This window comes from Plectropomus leopardus, chromosome 15, assembly GCF_026936395.1.
Source record: "Plectropomus leopardus strain MGB_pleo_1.0 chromosome 15, ASM2693639v1, whole genome shotgun sequence".
NCBI classification, from domain to species: domain Eukaryota; kingdom Metazoa; phylum Chordata; class Actinopteri; order Perciformes; family Serranidae; genus Plectropomus; species Plectropomus leopardus.
The window spans coordinates 10,731,091-10,750,834 of record NC_142190.1 but is presented as its reverse complement, the minus strand read 5'-3'; the positions used below and the strand labels follow the sequence as shown (position 1 = coordinate 10,750,834).

General features: G+C 41.2%; 1 protein-coding gene across 5 annotated transcripts in view; it reads left to right on the top strand.

The window, feature by feature from the left end:
* The window catches only part of mcama (melanoma cell adhesion molecule a), a 73,008-nt gene that overhangs the window by 41,280 nt on the left and 11,984 nt on the right, over positions 1–19,744 (top strand). For all 5 annotated transcript variants that reach the window (XM_088087992.1, XM_088087991.1, XM_088087990.1 and 2 more), the window contains 9 exons: positions 11,648–11,781; positions 12,929–13,157; positions 13,276–13,346; positions 13,486–13,573; positions 14,501–14,680; positions 16,241–16,368; positions 17,432–17,576; positions 17,957–18,072; positions 18,856–18,997. In XM_088087992.1, the coding sequence (XP_087944118.1) occupies positions 11,648–11,781; positions 12,929–13,157; positions 13,276–13,346; positions 13,486–13,573; positions 14,501–14,680; positions 16,241–16,368; positions 17,432–17,576; positions 17,957–18,072; positions 18,856–18,997 (1,233 nt within the window). The remainder of the gene's footprint in view (positions 1–11,647; positions 11,782–12,928; positions 13,158–13,275; positions 13,347–13,485; positions 13,574–14,500; positions 14,681–16,240; positions 16,369–17,431; positions 17,577–17,956; positions 18,073–18,855; positions 18,998–19,744) is intronic.

Below are 19,744 nucleotides of genomic sequence, written 5' to 3'. Positions count from 1 at the left end.
ATTCTTAAAAAGGGAAACTTTGCTGATTTTTCAGACAGCTTTGTGTAACTTCAGTGTGGAAGTTTGTGCAGATGATCAGTGTTTGGCTTCCCTCTGTGCTGCCTGGAGCTCCCTGCTCCTCCGCAGGAAAAAGCCCACATGATGACGTGAAAACCGGGGACCCCCTTGGTCTGATGAGCGGGTAGCTCTGGGCAGCACGAAGGGAAGCAGAACAATGTTTATGGCAATCCAGTGGGGGGCTAATGGTAATACCACCTTCTCTTGGGTCTACTTGATGCTTTCTGTTGATATGCTGCAGATGACATCATGCTATTGTGCTGAGTAAATTCTGAGTTTTTGTTTTTCGAGCATGGGTGTTTGATTTTGAGGTGTCTTCTTCACGTCAGGTATCCACAGTGTAGTGCATTGCGCCAAAGAAATATAAATACATCATCAATATAAAACACAGTATATGGTTCTATGGATTAAAGACGCTTAGGAGCAGATAATGTGCACTGGTGATTTGCAGTAAAGGATTAATTCAAACGTCTTAAGGAATCATTTCAGCCTTGTTTGTAACATATACACAAGCTTTACCCAAAACCAAAAAAACAGTGGCATCCTTCTGCTCCTGTGTGTGATTTTAAATGGCATCTGTCTCTGCGAAAGAGGTGTGATATTTGTGTGACATATAACAATGACGATGCTCTGTAAACAATAACAATGACATAACATAATAACATGGTAATAATAGTCATTTACCGTCTCTGTTATATGGCAGCTGATCTCAGCCTCCGCTCGAAGCGTAAGGAGCTCCTGAATCTCATTGTTTTCCCAGTTTGTGGACATTTACGACTACTGTTGATCTTCTTTAAATTAGCCACTTTGCTAACAGCTGCTTTGTAAACCTCCCACGGTGGGTCGCACACATAAACCCAAATGTCACCCCCATGCCGCCCATGGTCACGTCCTTTCGGCTTTAGGTTGTACACAGAGCTGGTTACGGCACTGTTACTACCTCCATTCTCAGCTCAGAGATCAGACCAGTCTGTCCCCCGTTTCCACTATCATACGCTATATACAGAAAAGCGAGGCGGCATAATAGCGTGATATTCCTGCCTTAAACAGGCAGTGGAAATGCGGCTATTGTAAGGTAATTCATCAAGAGTAGGTCTATATAAGGCCAGATTTCATGCCACAGCCCTCACGCTCTACATATTTCTTTTCTGTATCTGCACTGTCAACTATCCAGTAAAGGCAAAAGTGCCTTTTTTTGCACTGAATATGTTAAATGGTCTTATAACAGTGACTTGTTATTAGAGCTCTTTAGTTTCTGGAGATTGAAATGGAAGTGATTATCTCTGGCCCTTTCTGCTGGATGGTTGAGGGAAAGCTGATTTAGTTGGCACCTAGTTTGTAGCTTTCAAGGATTTTCAGCACAGTGATGATGACCACAGGGCCGGGGATAAGAAGGCCTTTGTTGGAGTACAGCGTGCTGTCGTCAGAGGTCTGATTGGAAAAAAGGTCTCCTATTTATAGTGTTAGAATAACAGACGAGGCCTCATACCTGGCCCCTCTTACCTTAATGTCTCGTCTTTCACCCACTTTAATATGAGACAGAGACGAAATCACTGCTGTTTCCAGGTTCTGTCTCCCTCCAAATGTCATTTCTTCACCTTGAGTGAAATGAGATCACTTCACATGCTGTTGAATGTTAGATAAATCAGCGAAAATGGCTCCAAAGCTTCTTATGTTTGGTTGTTATGATGCCTGCAGTTCTTGATAGGTCAGGACGTGCTACATATTTGCGGTTAGCATTTTGTCCAAACATGCCAATCCATTTAGAAAACGGAAGGAAATCCAATCACATGTCCTTGAATTGATATTTATGTTTGAAATGGAAACCAAACAGAATTAGCCTGTGTTTCCCCAGAACTGTAGCGATGTGGTTAAAGAGGTATTTCACTGGCTGTATCTGCAGTACAAAAAAATACATCTCAAACTGGTGCCTCATGACCATAGAAAACAGAGAAAGAGGACACTTTTGTTCAGGAGGTACAAAACCTACAACTACCAGAATGCTACACGCTGGTGGGCGACGTAACGTGGAACGGTCCGTGTTAAACTGTAAGCTAATACATGTTTCTGAAAACATTTGAGGTAAGAAGTAAGCAACTCGGTAACAGATTCTCCGTTTGGATTTGATCAGTGCTGCTTAGTTTTACTGTTTGATCTGTTTTTTCGGCATCTGTTTTCACTGTGCAAGAAGCAGTGTAGTGCCTACTTCCTATTTATTAACTCTTGTCGTCATTACAGCGAAACAAAGCATTAAAATATGTTAAAATGCGTAAAATACATGTAGTATTTTGAGAGAGAGGGAGGGTCAGTTGTGTCTCTTGAACAACAGTTTATTCTTTGAGGTGGCGGCTGATGGCAGGCGATCACGGGCAGTACGTAAATGCAGAAGTATAGCCTGCAGTTTGAGCAGCAGCCCCAAATTTCACCGGCTGGTGAGGAGGGATATGTAGGTATTGGTTAAATGCAGGAAAGTTTACCACAGGTCATGTACACACACTACTCACATTGCTTGATGCAAAGCTAGTTGAAAATTGGTGAAATATCCCTTTAACAGGTATTTCTTTTATTGTGGATCTGAGGCTGTTCCCAGTTCAAACATTAGCTTCAGTAAGTTTTACTGTACTTCATTATCCAGCTAAAAGATAATGATTGATCCACAGTTGTTACAGTTGGATTGAGCCAGTTTCTGGAAAAACAGAGTTACAAGATGATAAATTTATGCTGCATCTCCATGTTTTTGGCTGTTGGGTCGAGTTTCTAGCAATGGTACGCATGACTTCTTAATGAGTTTTTAGGAATATGTGTTGCCATTGGCTCACTCTCAAAAAATCTGTTTTTTTCTGCTGATAGCTAAAGGAAACGCCCCCCCTTGATGTAGACACAGTGTTTAGCCTGTTGACCTTTAATTAGCCATCCTGTGGCTGTGGAGCAACCTGCATGCCTGCGCCCGGCAGCTCTGGAGGGGGTCCATTGATGGGTAGTAGATGCAGAGGAACACGCCACACTCACTGCTGAACATCAGATACAAGCATAAATAAAACATTCATGTTGCTCCTTTAATGAAGTCTCACCCATCGGGTGTGACGATGAAAAATTAATGCAGCTGCTGAAGAAGTTGCTAACCGGCGGGGATGATTAGCAATTCTTTAAAAGCCAGCGATGGTGGACTGTTTGCTGGAGATTGGAGGATGTAGTTAAACCCGTAAAACCAATAGAGAAACATTCCCAGCATGATGACATGTTTTGCATGTCATGAGCAGGAATGCAGGCAGACATTTGAGAGTTAAGATGTCAGTAAAGTCTCAACAGATTTCCTAAAAGAAACACAGATTCCATTTTGTTGACACATTCAGTTCAACCATGTTGAGTTTAGATGGTTTGAACTTGTAATATGGAAATCACATTCTCCGATCAGTGGACTCTCTGCATTTTGTTGTGCCTTAGATCAGAACTGAAGTGAGAAAGAAAGCCTCTAGCTTCTCTGAACACACTCTAGGAACAATCTACAGATTGATCTAAAGCTTCAAGACATGGTGACCTTGAATGAGTTAAAAAAAAGGGTGAAATCTGTTGAGTTCACGCTGTCTGTGTAAGTGTTTCATCTGATCACTTTAATGTGAGTCAAATCTCTCTGCTTTTATGTGCTTTTATGGTAATGGCTGAAACTCTGTCGCTGGCCAGGTCTCCCTTCTAAAAGAGATCTTTGATCTCAGTGGGACAAATCTTGTTAAGTTAAAGCAAAAAAAAAAAAAATGACTTGCTTCATAAGTATAGATGGAAGAAAGAGTCAAGGACAAAATGACAGCTGAGCTGTGGGAAACCAAGCCAGTGAAGTCCAGCAAAGTGTCTACACAGTCACAACTACATTTTAAGCACAGTTGAGCAAAATGCATGCATGTCTCTTTCACTGTGCAGAAGTGCAAATGATTTGGGTGGAGAGTTAATTGGTGCGGTGCCGTGTATTTTGGTAGTCGCAGGTTTTCTACAGCTTGATCAAAAGCGAATGCTAAAGTGCTTTTTCTCTGGTCAAATAGCCCAAATTTGAAACGTTTTTGCATCTTTCTGTTTTATATACAACCTAGTTCAATGAAAATACTGTATTTCCTGCAGTGAACAGTGGAGCAAAATGCACGTCTTTTTCGGTGTGCACAAAGTGATCGTTCTTGGCAAACCCCTGAAATATCCTCCATCCCACCACCAGACCACAACAACCGGTGCACAAGAAATATCAAAGTTGTCAGGAGCAGTTTTTTATCACAAGAGTAAACTGAATATATGATCTATAGCCCAAAATCACAAATTTTCTTCATAGGGCTTTGCAGTCTGATCTGATTGAAGAGTTGTACCGCTGGATCAGTCCCATTTTTCTGTTGATTTTTCCATGGAGCGAGAGAGTTAGGTAGACAGTTATATAGGAGGGTGGCTTCTACATTCTTCATCCTGCCAACAAACCTCTTAATGGTCAATTTTTTCATTAGTGAGCACAACTCCAGACATTTTTAAATCATCTGGAATGACACTGTGTGTGTGTGTGTGTGTGTGTGTGTGTGCGTGTGCGTGTGCGTGTGCGTGTGCGTGTGTGTATGCGCCATCTGCAACTAAAACCTAAGAATTTCACTTCCAAGAGGTGGTCTATCCAGGCAGACATTCAAGTGCAATCATTGCAAATGAGCACCAAACGTGCACTGTGCCACCTGATCCTCATAAACACTCAGTTCCACCACTGCACCTACCTTTCTGCATGTAGGATTGTTTGGAGTCAGGAAACTAATAAAATAAGTCAGGGTTGCCACAGATCCTCGAAAAGTATTTAAAGTTGAATTTGAATTAAATTCAGGAATCTACAAATATGACATTAATTGGTATTTAAATGTCTTAAATCAATCTTTCACAATTCTAAAAAAATGCCAGGACTTGGGAAATCAGATTTTATGAATCTTTTTTTTCTGACACTGCATTGTAAAATCCCAATATATTAAAATTACGAATACACGTTACATTGACGTCACGCAGATCAAGATGAAATACTATACTTTGTTTTTGGCCATTGATCATGGCAGAGGTCCACTGTCTGCTAGATAGCTGTCACAGTACCCCAGAGGACAATGAGTGCAAATTAAATAAAACTTGGCATTAAACCAAATTTAGGTTACAACAATACGTATCAGGCTCAATGTATTGTATGCACACAAAAAAAATTGAACTTGGCATGATAGGAGTCAAGTTAGTGAAACATGCAGAGTGAGATTTACAAAATTGCCACCAAAAAACAAAACAAACAACCCCCAGGTATTTCCCACTTCTGTTCTACCTTAGTCTCAGCTACAAGACAAAAAAAGTAATGTTTTATGATACAATAAACTTCTTGCCAAAATTGTCCCTAACCCTGAGTTACTGATGTCGGTATAGTTTTTTTCCCCTTCAGTTTTGCTTAATATAAGATTTTTCTTAAATTTAATTTCGAATGGCATTAAAAAATCTTGAATCTAGCTTGCCTTAAGGTATAGGAACCCTGTATTTGCAAGTGTGAAAAAGTTGACTAATGTCCTGTCAAAATTGCATTGTGTAGTTCAAAACGCTATGAATGAAAGTCAGTGTCATCCCGCTACATTTAACCTGAGCGAGTCCGCTGACAGTGATCATGGAGGGCTCTGTGCGAGGTCCTGACCTGGAGCGGTGATATGCTCTGCCGCATGAAAGGGAAGGCTCACTGATGCATAAAGTTGTGCCTTTGAGGAGATTTGCAGCACTTCCTTATCTCTATATGTGAAAGAATAAATCCTGGACCCTTCAGTGCTGCTGCCTGTCACCCAGGGAACAGGCTGCAGGGAGATTTGTGCCAGATGCTGCCTCTGAAAGCACAGCCGCATCAGAAGGACAAGGAGCTCTCATCTCCACTGTAGAGCTGTATGCTTTCACTGTGTGTGTGTGCGAGTAAGTGTGTGTCTGTGCTCTTTGATGTCAGGCGGTACACAGAGTCCCCCAGGTGTTCGACACCACACCGGGGTTGCGTATTGAGAAATCCTCCTCCCTGTCATCCACACTTACATGCTAGCTTTTTACACCCTCCGCTCTCTGAGGGACACTCAGTGTCCATGCACAACTTTTATTCAGAGTCACCATGTCCTGAAAAAGTCTGAAACGCTGATCGTCTCTTTCATTTCCTCATAAGTTGCTTCAAAAAGGCTGATTTTCTTTCCTAGAATGTATATGTGGAGGAAAATGTGTGACATTACATATGCAGAATAATGTGTATCTGCTTCTTTGAACTTCTCCTTGTATTCAGTGTGAATATTTAAGCAAGGGCTGTGCATTTCAGTTAATTTGGATTTCAATAGCCTCACACACATTATTTGGTGACTAACTTTTACGGGAAAAAAAGAAGCTAAATGACATAAAGTGGTAATTGTCTAATGACCGCCTGCTTGCTCACACTCAGCCTAGCTAGTGCACAGTGCAGAGCGACGAAGGGTCGCTTATTTGCATATTGGTCAAGTCATTGCGCATCAATAAAAACATCAAAACATTGCAAATTCAACGGCATAAATCCTCAACAAAACATTTGAATGGCATGAGAGCTACGGCGCCAATACTATAGTGCACCTCTTCTTGCACTATCAATCCAAAGAATGAAAACATCAACTTAAACTTAGAAAATCAACTCTGTCTCTAGTCACTTTTTTGACACCAATGTATGAAAAGGGTTTTAAAAAGTCACTAAATAAAGTGATAAAGTCAAAAAGTTGGCAAAACTGCCAGAAGGTGGGCATTGGCCACTGTGTTTCCGCATGTTAACACGGCCAGACGGGTTTTATCTCCCACCAGATCAGAGGGGTGCGCAGTGCAGTCAACTGTGGAGTAGCAAAATTAACCTATAGACCTACATGCATAACTGATCGAAAAATATTCATAGCAGTTAACGGATAAATTGTTCATCCTTGACATCCCTAATTCAGACCCCAGACACTGTGTTTTTGTGGCAACATCAAATGAAAATACTCCAGACTTTTAATTATGTTCCGCTGATCTCCCCCAAAATCAGCCTGACATGTTAAGTGGACGTGTGAGTTTCTAGATAACTTCTTACAGGACGTTTTTATATTCTCAGAATCATTCAGCCTCATTTCATGGCTCACTGGGCATGTGAGGGATTATGGTGAGTAAATGAGGCCGGTTTGTTGTGTCAGAGGTGATTTGGGCTCTTATCAGTGTTGGAGCTGCAGATCTGCTAAAGACTTAAGCTGACAGCCGTAATCGAATAGGAATGCCAATAATGGTGACCACTGTAGTTAGCGTCTGAGGGTATTGTCTGTGTGTTAGGCAGATAATGAGCGACTGTATGCAGAAGCTGTCCTGGACGTATCCCCCTCATTATGTCTGCTATTGTCTGATTTGTTTTGTGAGAGCATTGTGTGAGTCTGTCTCTATTTGCCTTGAATAGAAGGACAGGAAACTAATTTGTTGTCTAATTTAGTCTGTATCCCTTTTAACACACTCCGCCTTCTCTGTAAACATTTTAAAAAGGGTTCAAAGTGCTGTTTAACAGCCTGTATCATTACCAAGTTAATTTGAAGAGTTCAGAGTAATTACTCTAAACAAATAAGATCATTTCCAAGAATTAATTTGTAGCACCAGGTGAGATTTGTCTTGCCCCCAGCTGAATTAACAAAAATGCAGCGTCATTACATAGAAACAGTCAAGGCCCTGCTTTTTCGGTGCAAGTAGCATGAGCAGCAACATCCCGGCTTCTCTGTGGAAGCTTTGGTATTTATGGGGAATGTGGTCTTAATTTCAAGGAAAGTTGTTTGCTTTTAGTCTTCCCTGAAGCCCTGTAGCCCAAAGCCTGAGGATGTGAGGAGGAGAGGGAGGTGAAAGAGACAGAAGTGTTCTGTGATTTAAAAGAAAAGTCAGCATCTTTTACACAAAAAAATGGTCTGATCACGATCACAAGTTCTCCATTATTACAGTTCATCTTGAGAGGGACATGAACATTTTAGCCAAATTTCTTTGCATTTAATATTTGTTGTTGTCAAGACATTTTCACTCAAAACCACAAATGTCAGGAGATCAACAAAGTCATTAGGATGCATCGTCTCGAGGGCACACGAGAGAGCTCAGGCAGTATGCAACTACCGGATGGGTGGTATTAAACAATAGACACAGCGACACTCGAGGAAGTTACTATCATGTTAATGATGAGATAAAGGCAGAAAAGGGGACGGCAGCGACAATGTCGGTGGCCTCTAAATCGAGCCTGTCGGGACAAAGGGTAATACGCATCTCTCGTACTTTCAGTCATTTGTAATCCCCGCTGCTGTTTACTCTCCTACATCGGTTTTGCCTCCACATCGCCCCTGCTGTTTAAATACATACTGCATCTCGTGCCCGCGTCGTGTTAATTTTTGAGGAAGTGCACCGCCGATGCACCAAACCGATGCAGGAGACACGTGGCAGCCATCATGTGTATGTGTACGCTTAGTTAACAGCAACTCCAGCCTAACCGGGATGAGCCTCATAAACGGGTAGTTCATGTGTGTATAAACACACTAATTTTGGAATTGGCACCTATATGTTTGGTATTGGCAATAGTTTCAGACATTTCCCAGCCCTGCTGTGCTGATTGGCAAAATGGCAGCACTGAAACCAGTTCCTGAATCACAAAGGAGAGAAGGATGAAGGAAAAGAAAAAAAATGCCCATTCATTAAATATATAATGAAAAGATGATTTCCAGTACTGCTTCCTTTAATCGCAGTCATACTGTTAGTTTAACAATGACATAATAATGTATGAATGGTTTTGTAAACACCTTTCCTACCAGAGGAGAAGTTCATCTCCAGTTTGAAATGTAATTGTGTTTGTTGTTGAACTGGGAAAGTCTCTCCCCCTGCCCTCCCCCCTGTCGCTTATCCCTCCGACTGACCAGTCATTTGAGGTCTTGTTGTCCAGTCACAGGCCTGATCCTGTCAACACATCCAAATATTCTGGAGTTTTTTTTTCCTGAATGAATTAGCTCTGTATCACCCAGACACAGACAGCAGACAGCCACAAATATATGCGCACACACACACACACACACACACAAACACACACACACATCCACAGGCGGCAGTTTTGGTTGTCAGGGTCCATAGATCATGGGTCATGTGTGCCTGTGCTTTAGTCCATGCAGCATAAAGTCACAACAGGAACAGATAAGACCGGTCCCAGGTTGGCTTTGGAAGCCAAATCCCCAGCAACCCCCCAGAGCTAATCGGATTAGCTGAAAAGTTAGCAGCACGGCCCCAAAGAGACACGACATTTTTTACACTGACTTCTGTGACATATTTTGCTCTCCAGTCTCTGTAATCTGCTTCTTGTCTCAAAGCCGTCTCACATCATCCTGGTCACGGTAAACAACTTCAGCACATGATGAACTGATTTTAACCTTTAGTATAAGGAGGGAAAAGCATCTTTTGGCTGACTGGAGGGTGTGTGTGTGTGTGTGTGTGTGTGTGTGTGTGTGTGTGTGTGTGTGTGTGTGTGTGTGTGCGTGTGCGTGTGCATGTGCGTGCGTGTGTGTGTGTGTGTGTGTCTGAGGGAAGATCTGGTCCACCCAGGTGGGGGAACAATGGCGCGCCCGTTGTCTTGAAGGAATGGTTGGCTGAGCACAGGCCCAGGCGGAGGAGGGAGGGACGGAAAGAAAAAAATAAGTTGTGAATATGATTGGTGGTGGTGAGGTGGAGGGGGGGGGGCTGCAGACAGGGTGGTGATGGGGGAGCAGCCGGCTGAATGGGGGCAGCAGGGTGGCAACTGGACTCTTAAAGCTCTTTTCATGCTTGGTCAGTTTCAACCAACGCTGAAAACATATGAGAACATGGAGGTCTCGCCCCACTTAATTGTTTTTCCTTTATTTTAAAAAACCAACAAATGGTTCAAAACAAAATCTGGGATATCCCAAGTTTTTTTTTCCCTCAGTGTCTGTTAACACTAAATGTATGTATGCACAATACAGTTAAAAACAAATCACATGGACAGTTCTGCTGTAAGCAGGGTGTCTGAGGATCCATAAAAAGTCTTAAAATGTCTTAAATGCAATTGTATAAATATTAGGACTTAAAAGTCATTAAAATTGAATGTAAATGAGAAGTTATATAAAAAATAGCAGGGCTGTATGTTAAATTTTCTTGCACATGACACAGAGTTGGATTTTTTTAAAGATAATTTTTTTGGCTTTTAACTTTAATTCAACAGGATAGCACTTGAGTGAAAGGGGGGAAGAAAGGGGACGACATGCAGTATAGGGTCGGGGTTGCTGCGGCAAGGACATAGACTTTTGTAGATGTGGCAGCCGCTCTACCAGATGAGCTGCTGAGTGCCCCCAGAGGTTCAAAGTTTTACAGCAGCAACCACAAAATTGTAGTATGTACTATTAAAGTGTCTGTGTTGGTGCAGTTAAAAAGTAATTTTTCATGACCTTTCAAATGAATATAGTGCATTGTTTTAAATATCTTAACTTATTTATCATTAATATTTGTGCACATAGCAGAGAGAGAGACTTTGTTTGTCCACATTATATGTGTCTCGTGTGCAATGTCTGTATCATCACTTCGCTGCATTTTTATAAACACATTTCACTCAATAGACTACAACTACCAAGTAGGACAGCAATTCTCTATCGATTCACCCCAAACAAACACGCTGCTCTGTCTCATATGCAGCACAAAGCTGTGTGCACGGTTGCTTTTGCAGTAATTTCATTCATCAGACTGACCGGTTTTTGGGTGGCACACACAACATGTAGGCCTTTGTTGCACTGTGCAGCACTGAATCAGATACACAATGATCATACTGGGAGAAGCCATTGATGTTCTGAATTTGTTTGTTTTTCTGAACAAAAGTCTTGAAGACAAAAAAAGACAAGTGTAAGCAGAAACAGGCTGCACTAAAACAGATATTTACGTTGAGACTGAACATCACACTGTGACACCTGACTGTAAAAAGGGAGATGAGGGGACGTATCTTTTACCATCTTTAATGACAACTCCAGACCAGATTAAACTGAGACAACAGACTCGCTGTGCCATCTTGTTCTTCTTTGTCACTGTGTGAACTGGCCCCTCTGTTAATCGCAGCCAAGTCCAAAATGGCTGAAAAAGCACTTGGCTCTCTGAGTCAACAGCCCAGTGTCAAACTGGCTGGCCTTCTCATGCCGGCATTCTCCCGACGATGCCTAGGGAACTGGTTTTCTGGCCAAGATGTGGCTTTGTGGTTACAGTCAGCCAGGCAGAAGGGAGATGAAAATTATGCCATGTGGACAAGAAGCCTTTTCTTCTTTGTTCTGCTTAACATGGCAGACTGGCTCCAGGTTGGCCCGGGACTGCAGTCAATCATCTGCCAAACACAATGCAGTCTAGAATTACATTAGGGTTGAGGGTCAATTTTAGAATTAGATGTAGGTAAGGGAGAACAAAGTCAGAGTGAAATGCATTTTTATGTTGATTTTAATACTGTTTTATGGCTGTAATTGGTTCATGAATAATAATGGCACCATGGCACGGTACCTGCAGAAAGCATGACGTTGATTTATGTGCATCTCTGTGTGTTTTTCAGCGTGGGCCAAGGTGGAGCTGACTATGCATGAGAGTGTTGAGGTGTACCTGGGTGACTCGGCTAAGATCGCCTGCCAGTACAGCTTCACTGACGCCAGCAGCGAGCCCAGCTTTGTCATGATCCAGTGGTTTGTGGTGAGTAGTGCTGGACCCGCTGTGAAAACTGACACTGCCTGTCGGGAACTATCCAACCGCACATGTGTGGAGCAGGGCTGCCCCCTCAAAGTCAAAAATACCAGTTATGTTCAGGGGGGCCAAGCTCTGTTTCTAGTTGTAGAATCAGACTTTTATTTCCTGTAATATCGTCCACTGAAAGGAAGAAAAATTTTTTTTTAAGTCAAATCAAATAAGAGGATAAAGTCTAGCCAAGAGGGTTAAAAAATCTAGACAGTTGTAAAGGACAAATATAGTCACTCAGGGCTCAAACTCATAAAACTTCGTTTGAGAAAGTGCGTTAGGGTAAAAGTGAAAAAATAAATGTACATACAAATAAAGGTAAATATATATAAAAAGCAAGAATGACCAACTGCAAATATGAAAGTGGGACGTTTTGACATCAGTTACTTTGATTGATGCCACTGTTTCTCATTGCCGTTAGGATGATAAAACATACGACACAACCCATATTTTAATATACAAATTGATCACTTTAAAATGCAAAACAAGACTCTAATTATAATCAGAAATACTTGATTGATCCCAGAGGGGAAATCATGATACATTATGGTCATTTTGATACATAGCATACAGAGTTATAAGAAAGTAGAAATAAGTATGAAAAGAAAGAAGTATCTAAAAAAAAATGCTACAATGTTTAACACTCATATGCTAAGTATTTTAAGAATGTGTAAAATATGTGTAAAATGCTGTGTTAAGTATGTAAAAGTATGCTCCACTGTTTAACAGCAGTATGTTAAGTATTTTAAGTGTATAAAATATGTGTAATATACTAAGTGGCGGCATTTACTTAGTCATTGAATCACAGACTTCATGTAATTCATGTAAATATTAAATGAAAATGATGAGCAATGCACGTAGACACAGTCAAACAGCAGAGTGGACCTGCTTTTTTTGGAGCAGTACCCCCATCAGCTCCTCTTTGCTCGATTTGAACTCAACCCTCCCCTCTTTAGCCTCAGTCATGTGACTGATGGGAGTCTGCACAGTAACTGGCCTGTATTAATTAATGTACTAATTTTTGACTCTTTCTGGAACGCTTTCTCATTAGATGATTATATCCAAGAGTTGAGTGAAAGCGTGTCCCCTGTGTGTCCCCCTGCAGAGAGCTGTGGGTAACAGCTCGCGGATGAGGATCTTCTACGGTGACGGCAGTCAGCAGACGGTGGACAACAACACGGACTACACCGGTCGCATCGAGGTGACTTCAGACCAGCAGGGAACTCAACTCATCATCCAGGATGTGCAGCTTCATGACGAGAGGGAATTCTTCTGCCAGGTTAACGGGCTGGCTGCCGGGAACGCCGAGGGCAAGACTCACCTCAGAGTGTTTGGTGAGGAAGCTCACTAAACACTTTGTCAGTGGCAGAAATAATGATAATAATTAAAAGAAGTCTTAATGTTTCACTATGTTGATTATAAAAGACTGAAGGGATTATTTTCCATGTTCAGCTCCTCCAGAGGCTCCAGTGATCGAGGGAGTCCTGAGTGGAATATCTGTGACGAATGAGGTGCCATCTAAGGTGAGTCCACTTTATCTTAGACACTGAGGTCAACCAGTTCAATATGTCTGTTTCGACAAGTTTGTCTCGAGTATTTGTAGACTGCTGAAATGACCATCTTCAAGATAGTAAAGATTTGTCAATGTGACTTTCCATCCAGGTTGCATCATGTGAGGCTCGGAACGGCTTCCCAAAACCCAACATCACCTGGTACAAGAACAACACGCCGCTGATGTCTGCACCAGGACGTAAGTGCAAATGTGTCTGTCTCAGAGGGTCTACCTGTAACACTATAGTGTTTTCTTTGGTTAAAATGTGTATAAATACTGATACAGCTCTGGAACAGGGAAATCTTTTCTATGCACTGTGATTAGAAACAGTGAAATCCATAAATCTCTCAGAAACAGCAGCAAGGAACCACTCTGTCCACAGAAAACTGGGATATTTTAGCCTTTTGGCTCTAGACATGAAATGTCTGTTGGTCAGTTGGTCTACCAGAAATAAAATATGAATATGAAAATATGATTTTGTCCAGAACCAGCAAGAATACAAGCCTGGCTGTATGCATGTCAGCAGGCCAATGGTTCGGTCTCACAGAATCGCAAGAGTCTAAGGACCCAGACACATATCACATGGTACACTCAAATCCATTTATTTCAATGTAGATATGCGTCATCGCATCCTGAAACAATAGGTGCTCGGGCACCACGACAGCTTTAGTGCAGGGTCAGCCAGAGCTTTACAATTTGTCTGACAAACAATATTTTAATACACACTTAACAAGTCTAGGTTAAATCCTAGTACATGGCTGCACCATGTACAGTGGTTCCCAATCTTTTTCCTTCAGGGACTTTTTTACTATCACTGAGTTAACTGAAGACTTATTTTAGGGATATTTTATGTTAAATTAAGAGAAAGGTTGAAAATAAGGTAATGTGCCTGTGGCCCCAGGCCCTCAAATCACTACATCTGCCCCTGGTTATAATAATGAGAGCTCAGTGTGAGCGGCTGGATGATTAATAATTCGATCCAAAGTCTGACTAAACCTGAAACAGGAGAAGATTGTTACCTCTCATTGTGCACTTTGGTCCTTCATGTGTGAAAATTGCTTTAATCTGGGATCAGTATTGGTTGTGGTCCATTGTTACAGATTCATACTGTCTCTCATACTCCAGATGTGAATGTGTTGATCCTGGTGACACGAGAGTCCAGCGGCTTCTACTCCGTCCAGAGCACACTGGAGTACAAGGTGATGAAGGACGACAAGGATGCCCATTTCTCCTGTGAGGTCAGCTTTTTTGTCCCGGGAGCCATCAGGACAGTGGAGTCCAACAGCATCAACATCACTGTTCACTGTGAGTAAACGCTGAGCCTTTTTATACCTGATTGAGCGATCTGATCAATGGCTGACAATCGTTGATGTTTGTATCATGTCAGTTGACAGTAATTCACACAGAATAGTTGCTGCAAAGCTCTTCCATCTTTGGGACCTCAGCTTGTTCGGTTCAGTGTTTCCTCTGCTGTGAGGCCAAGTGGACCACATAAAGTTACAGCCAGCACTCGGGTGTTTAGTTACAAGTTGCTTTTTTTTTTCTTCAGTGTGCTCAAACTGGAGTTAAGGGTGCTGTAGTTATGGAGGAAAATTGGCACTGCCTGATACTTCATGGCTAATGTCCATAACTACAATTTTACAGCTTTGATGCCGCTCCATTTCTCCTTAAGGAGACATTGCTGTTGAGTTTTTCAGCTTTATTTTTGTCGCTTTAAGCACCACAAGCTGAGTGTCATCTAAAGACAAAACAGATATCTTTACGGCCGATATCTCCAACACTCAGCATCTCACACCATAACAATGTGGATTTCTAAATAGCACTACAGGTAAGAGATAAAATATGTGGTTTTGATTTGGGGTGTACTTTGGTGTCATTTAAAAGAGCGTTCCACCTTTTTTTTCTGTCTTTTTTTTTTTTTTTACACATGATGCACAGTTTAGTTGTCATGAAAAATACTTTAAACTTTGGCACAAAACCATACCAAACTTTTTTGATCTGTCTCAATATGAAATTGCTGAGGTATACCTTAACTCTTTGAACTCTGCAGTAGAAATGGTCCACCAGTTTCTTCATTGGTATTTTTCCTTGTGATGCCATTTCTTGGAAAAATCTTCAAATGCTTAACATCTCGCTAAAATCTGCGTGACTTAGGCTAAATGGTTATGTAAGCCAATAAATCATAATAATTGATTAAAGTATTGAAATTATGTCATGAAAAAAAACTTGACAGCTTTTTTCAACAGATTTAATGAAATAATAAGCTCACAAAACATATTGATCCATAAGATTTCTAAACATAGATACATAAACAAATAATTTCTTAACAATTCATAAGTTGTTTAAACTATGCACACTACTTAGTTTTTGAGATATGAGCAGAGTGCAAAGGAGTTATGATAGACTGATCATTGATTCCTCTGGTGACGCCAAACATTTTTGCACAGTTTTGCTCCAAATGTAATGTTGCCTAATGACGTCATCTCAAGTGTACGATGTGATGACGGAGAAAACAGAAGCCTGAGCTTTCTGCTGGAAAAAGAATGAATGTTGTAGCTATTTGTGTTTTTATTTTAGATCAGTAAATACAAATTTACTCAAGCAAGAATCTATGCGACGTTGGTTTTCAAAGGGTTAAATCTTGTAATTGTCAATATTGGATTTTAACAGATGTGTTATTTGTCTGTTGGTTCATTGTTTGAACCATTTTATTAGTGATACTGTGGCAGTCAGAGCCAAACAGTCTGTGCTGTCAGCGTTATGGAAATGGCCGTGTAAAGTGACTTTAGCAGCTCGCTGAATAAGCCTGCTTAATTTGATTTGGTGTGTTTTTGTGTTTTTGTGTGTGTGTGTGTGTGTGTCCAGACCCCACCACCATGGTGGAGCTGTGGAAGGAGTCGCCCCAGGGCTTGGTCAAAGAGGGGGATACTGTGGAGCTGCGTTGCCAGGGTGATGGCAACCCCCCGCCGCCCTTCATTTTCAACAGAGAACAAGTAAGAATAGGAGGCATTTTCTCACCCTAAAAGTCCCCAAGAGAGAGAATGGGTGACACACAGGAGACATGTTGGGAATGTTTTTGATATGCAGAGCTCACAGGGCCCCCATGTAGACATGAGTGTGCAAGGTCTGAGAAGGCTCTGTCAGCTCTGACCCTGCAGATCCAGGCCGGGGTCTGAGACCGGAGGCCACGCTGACGGGGCTCATGGGTAGGACTCATTCCCATGTCAGACACACACCCATTGTATGTGCGGACAAAACTCAGCTGACTGACGTTTTAACTTTTAGTAACCAGGCAGTCTGGGGCGTTCGGTAGGCTCCTGCTGTAACTATGACTTAGGAGTAGGCGTGAGACGATTCTAAAATCTAATGTCATGATTATCTCTGCCAAAATAATTGCAATTTCTAAATAAAGAAACACAAACAAAATATTCTTAACAATCCATAAGTTGTTTAAACTGGGTGCATTATTACATTTTTGAGATATTTTTATGAGCGCCGTGATAGTGACAGCAAACACACTCACAATAGTTGTATGTAATCGTGGTTTTGCAATGCGCTGAAAAATATAACAGATATTTTTGTGGCTTGTATTCTTACTGTTGAGTAGCCTAACTTGGTTTGGTTACTACAGTTAAACATTTAGGATTTGTTTAAACTTTGTATTTAACCATTTTTGTCTGTCGCCCTAATGGACTCCAATGTAAATTTTGGCTTCATTTGTAGCTGCTGTCACAAGATCTCAGGCGTGAAAGTAGACAGTAAAATGTTACCATGATGGCGAAAAAAATGGCGAGAAATGTTCTGTAACTTACATAAACCTCTGACATGAAGTTTTGTGACTCCAAAAAATTTGGTGGGTTTGAATCACCACCTGTTTTTTCACCCACAAACTCTCTTTCCACCAAAGAAATCTTGAGTCATCTTTTTCTTTTGGAAATGTTTTAGAACGTTTCTCCTAAAAGCACATCTAATACAAGAAACATATCTTAACTTCTGTCTTGACTTTCTCGTGATCATGACATGGATTCAGATTTCATATAAGAGTATTTGTTACAGGAGCCGGATGTGGAATTGGAGAGCAGCGGCGATGTGTTGATGCTGCCACCAGTGTCACGTAAAGACAGCGGCATCTACCAGTGTCGCCCGCTGGATATCGACAGCCACTCTGATGTCAAAGGAGAAATGCAGCTCACTGTGCACTGTAAGAAATGATCACATGAATATGCACACAAACAAACACGTAGGTATAACACAAGATAGATTTGGAACAGACTTTTACAGAAACAACAAAGGAGATCCTTCATGTTAGTAAGCTGTAGAGGTTTTGGTTTGCATTTTTTTTTCACTCTGGTCAGAGCCATGCCGGCTGTTTCCCTCAGCCTCCAGTGTTCATACGAAGCTATGCTAACCACGTTCTAAGTTCAGCTTTGTACTGAATGCACGGACGTAAGATTAATATTGATCATGTCATTTCAGGGTCAGAAAGAAAGGCAATAAGCACACAAAACTAACTTAAACTATTGAATTAATTCTGCCTAACTTTGTGTCTCCTGTGTTACATTTTGTCCGTGTTGTGTTCAGATTTGGATCCAGCTGTGGTTGTACCTAAAGACTCAGAAGTTATGCTCAAAGGAGAAGATCTGACTGCAACCTGCAACGCTCTGTCCTCCCTGAAAACATCCACTGCCTGGTACAAGGTACGTTAGACATTAGTACAGATGTAAGATTAAAGGGGACCTATTATGCCATTTTCAGGTGCATATTTGTATTATGTTCTTTAATGGTCAAAATTCACTTTATTTTCCTCTGTGCTGGAACATCTGTATTCACCCTCTGTCTGAGTTGAGAGGGAGGACAAAATAGATGAGTGGCAACAAAAAATAAATATTTTTGCTTTCTCTGAAGAACATTTTGCAACCCCTCAGAAAACTGCTATATTCTTTTGAGAAATATTTAGAGTAACCTGCAGCAGGGCAGCATGCAAAGGGCTTGTTGAACTAGAATATGGCCTAGATCAGTAGATGTGGTGACTGTTAAATACCCTCATGTCAGTCACATCATCAGTCTAGTGGCTCTGAAACAACTTTGATAATGAGCTCTGCAAACGGAAAGCTTTACCTCAGGAAATGTCTGCGTGGTTAAGCACATGACAACATAAGCACATATCAGTACAGATCTGCACCCAAAGTCAGACGGAGTGTGAGAGCGATTGTTATCTCATTTCATGCATGGTCTCATTTAAAACACTTCTCGGGAGATCGCAAAAGTCTCCTTTTTTCCATTTGTTTTTTTCTCACCACAGGGGCTCTGTACAACCTCTGGGAAACATGAATGTGCTAACTTTAATGGGAAACCATCCAATTCAGTGACCATCATTGGTCTACATTGCCATACTTAGTAAAGCCACACCACTAACTAATACAGGTTCATTGTCCATTCTCAATATCAAACATCACCTCTGTGTGTGTGTGTTTGTGCAGGATGGAAAGCAGGTGGGTACGGGGAACACATTGCACCTGACAGACGCCAACTACGACACATCAGGAGAGTACATATGTGAGGTGACCGTTCCCTCCCTGCCCGCCCTGCACACCAGCGGCTCCGTCCACATCATCGTCCAAGGTCAGTCATCCCCTGCACCGCTCCACCAACTTCTCTGTACTCCTGATGCAGAGGCATTAGACACTTTATTTGTCATTGTAGTTACATTGTAGTACAACGTAATTATGTTTTGTTACTCTCAGGCTGACAGCTGCACACAAAACTAATAAAACATTAAATAAACAGATACAAACAAGGTCAATTCACAAATATTGATGAAATTAAAAGGTTACAATTACTAAGAAGCATAAATAATAATAGTAATAATTAGTTTGTCTTACATGTTAATAAATAAATGGCAGCAGCAGGTTTAAAGTTGATTGTAGCTCAAGTCTTTGTATGATATAAAGTGCATGTGCTTTAAACAGTGCATTGCAGCTATCTGTCAGTCTGTTTATGTGTATGTGCGTATGTTTAACACACACAAAGTATAAAAAATGCTGTTTCACTGAAAGTACTGAGCTGCTGCAACTACGCACACTCCCATCTTGGCCTGCCAAGGGAAGTTTCCTAATAATGGTCTCTCTCCAGAGTCTTCTCCATAAAACAGAAAGAAATTTTTGTTAGGAATGCTTTTACTCACCTTTTTTAGGAAAGGACAATTCAGGTAAAAGATATTCTAAAATACCGAAAAGAGTTCTAGTGCTTGGCTTAAGTGGAAAAGTCTGCATATGGGGAAATTATGCAATAAAACAGAAAGATCTTGAAGTGTTAATTGCTCTTTCTATCACCTTTTTCACATTTAAAATTTGAATGTAAGCCCTCAAA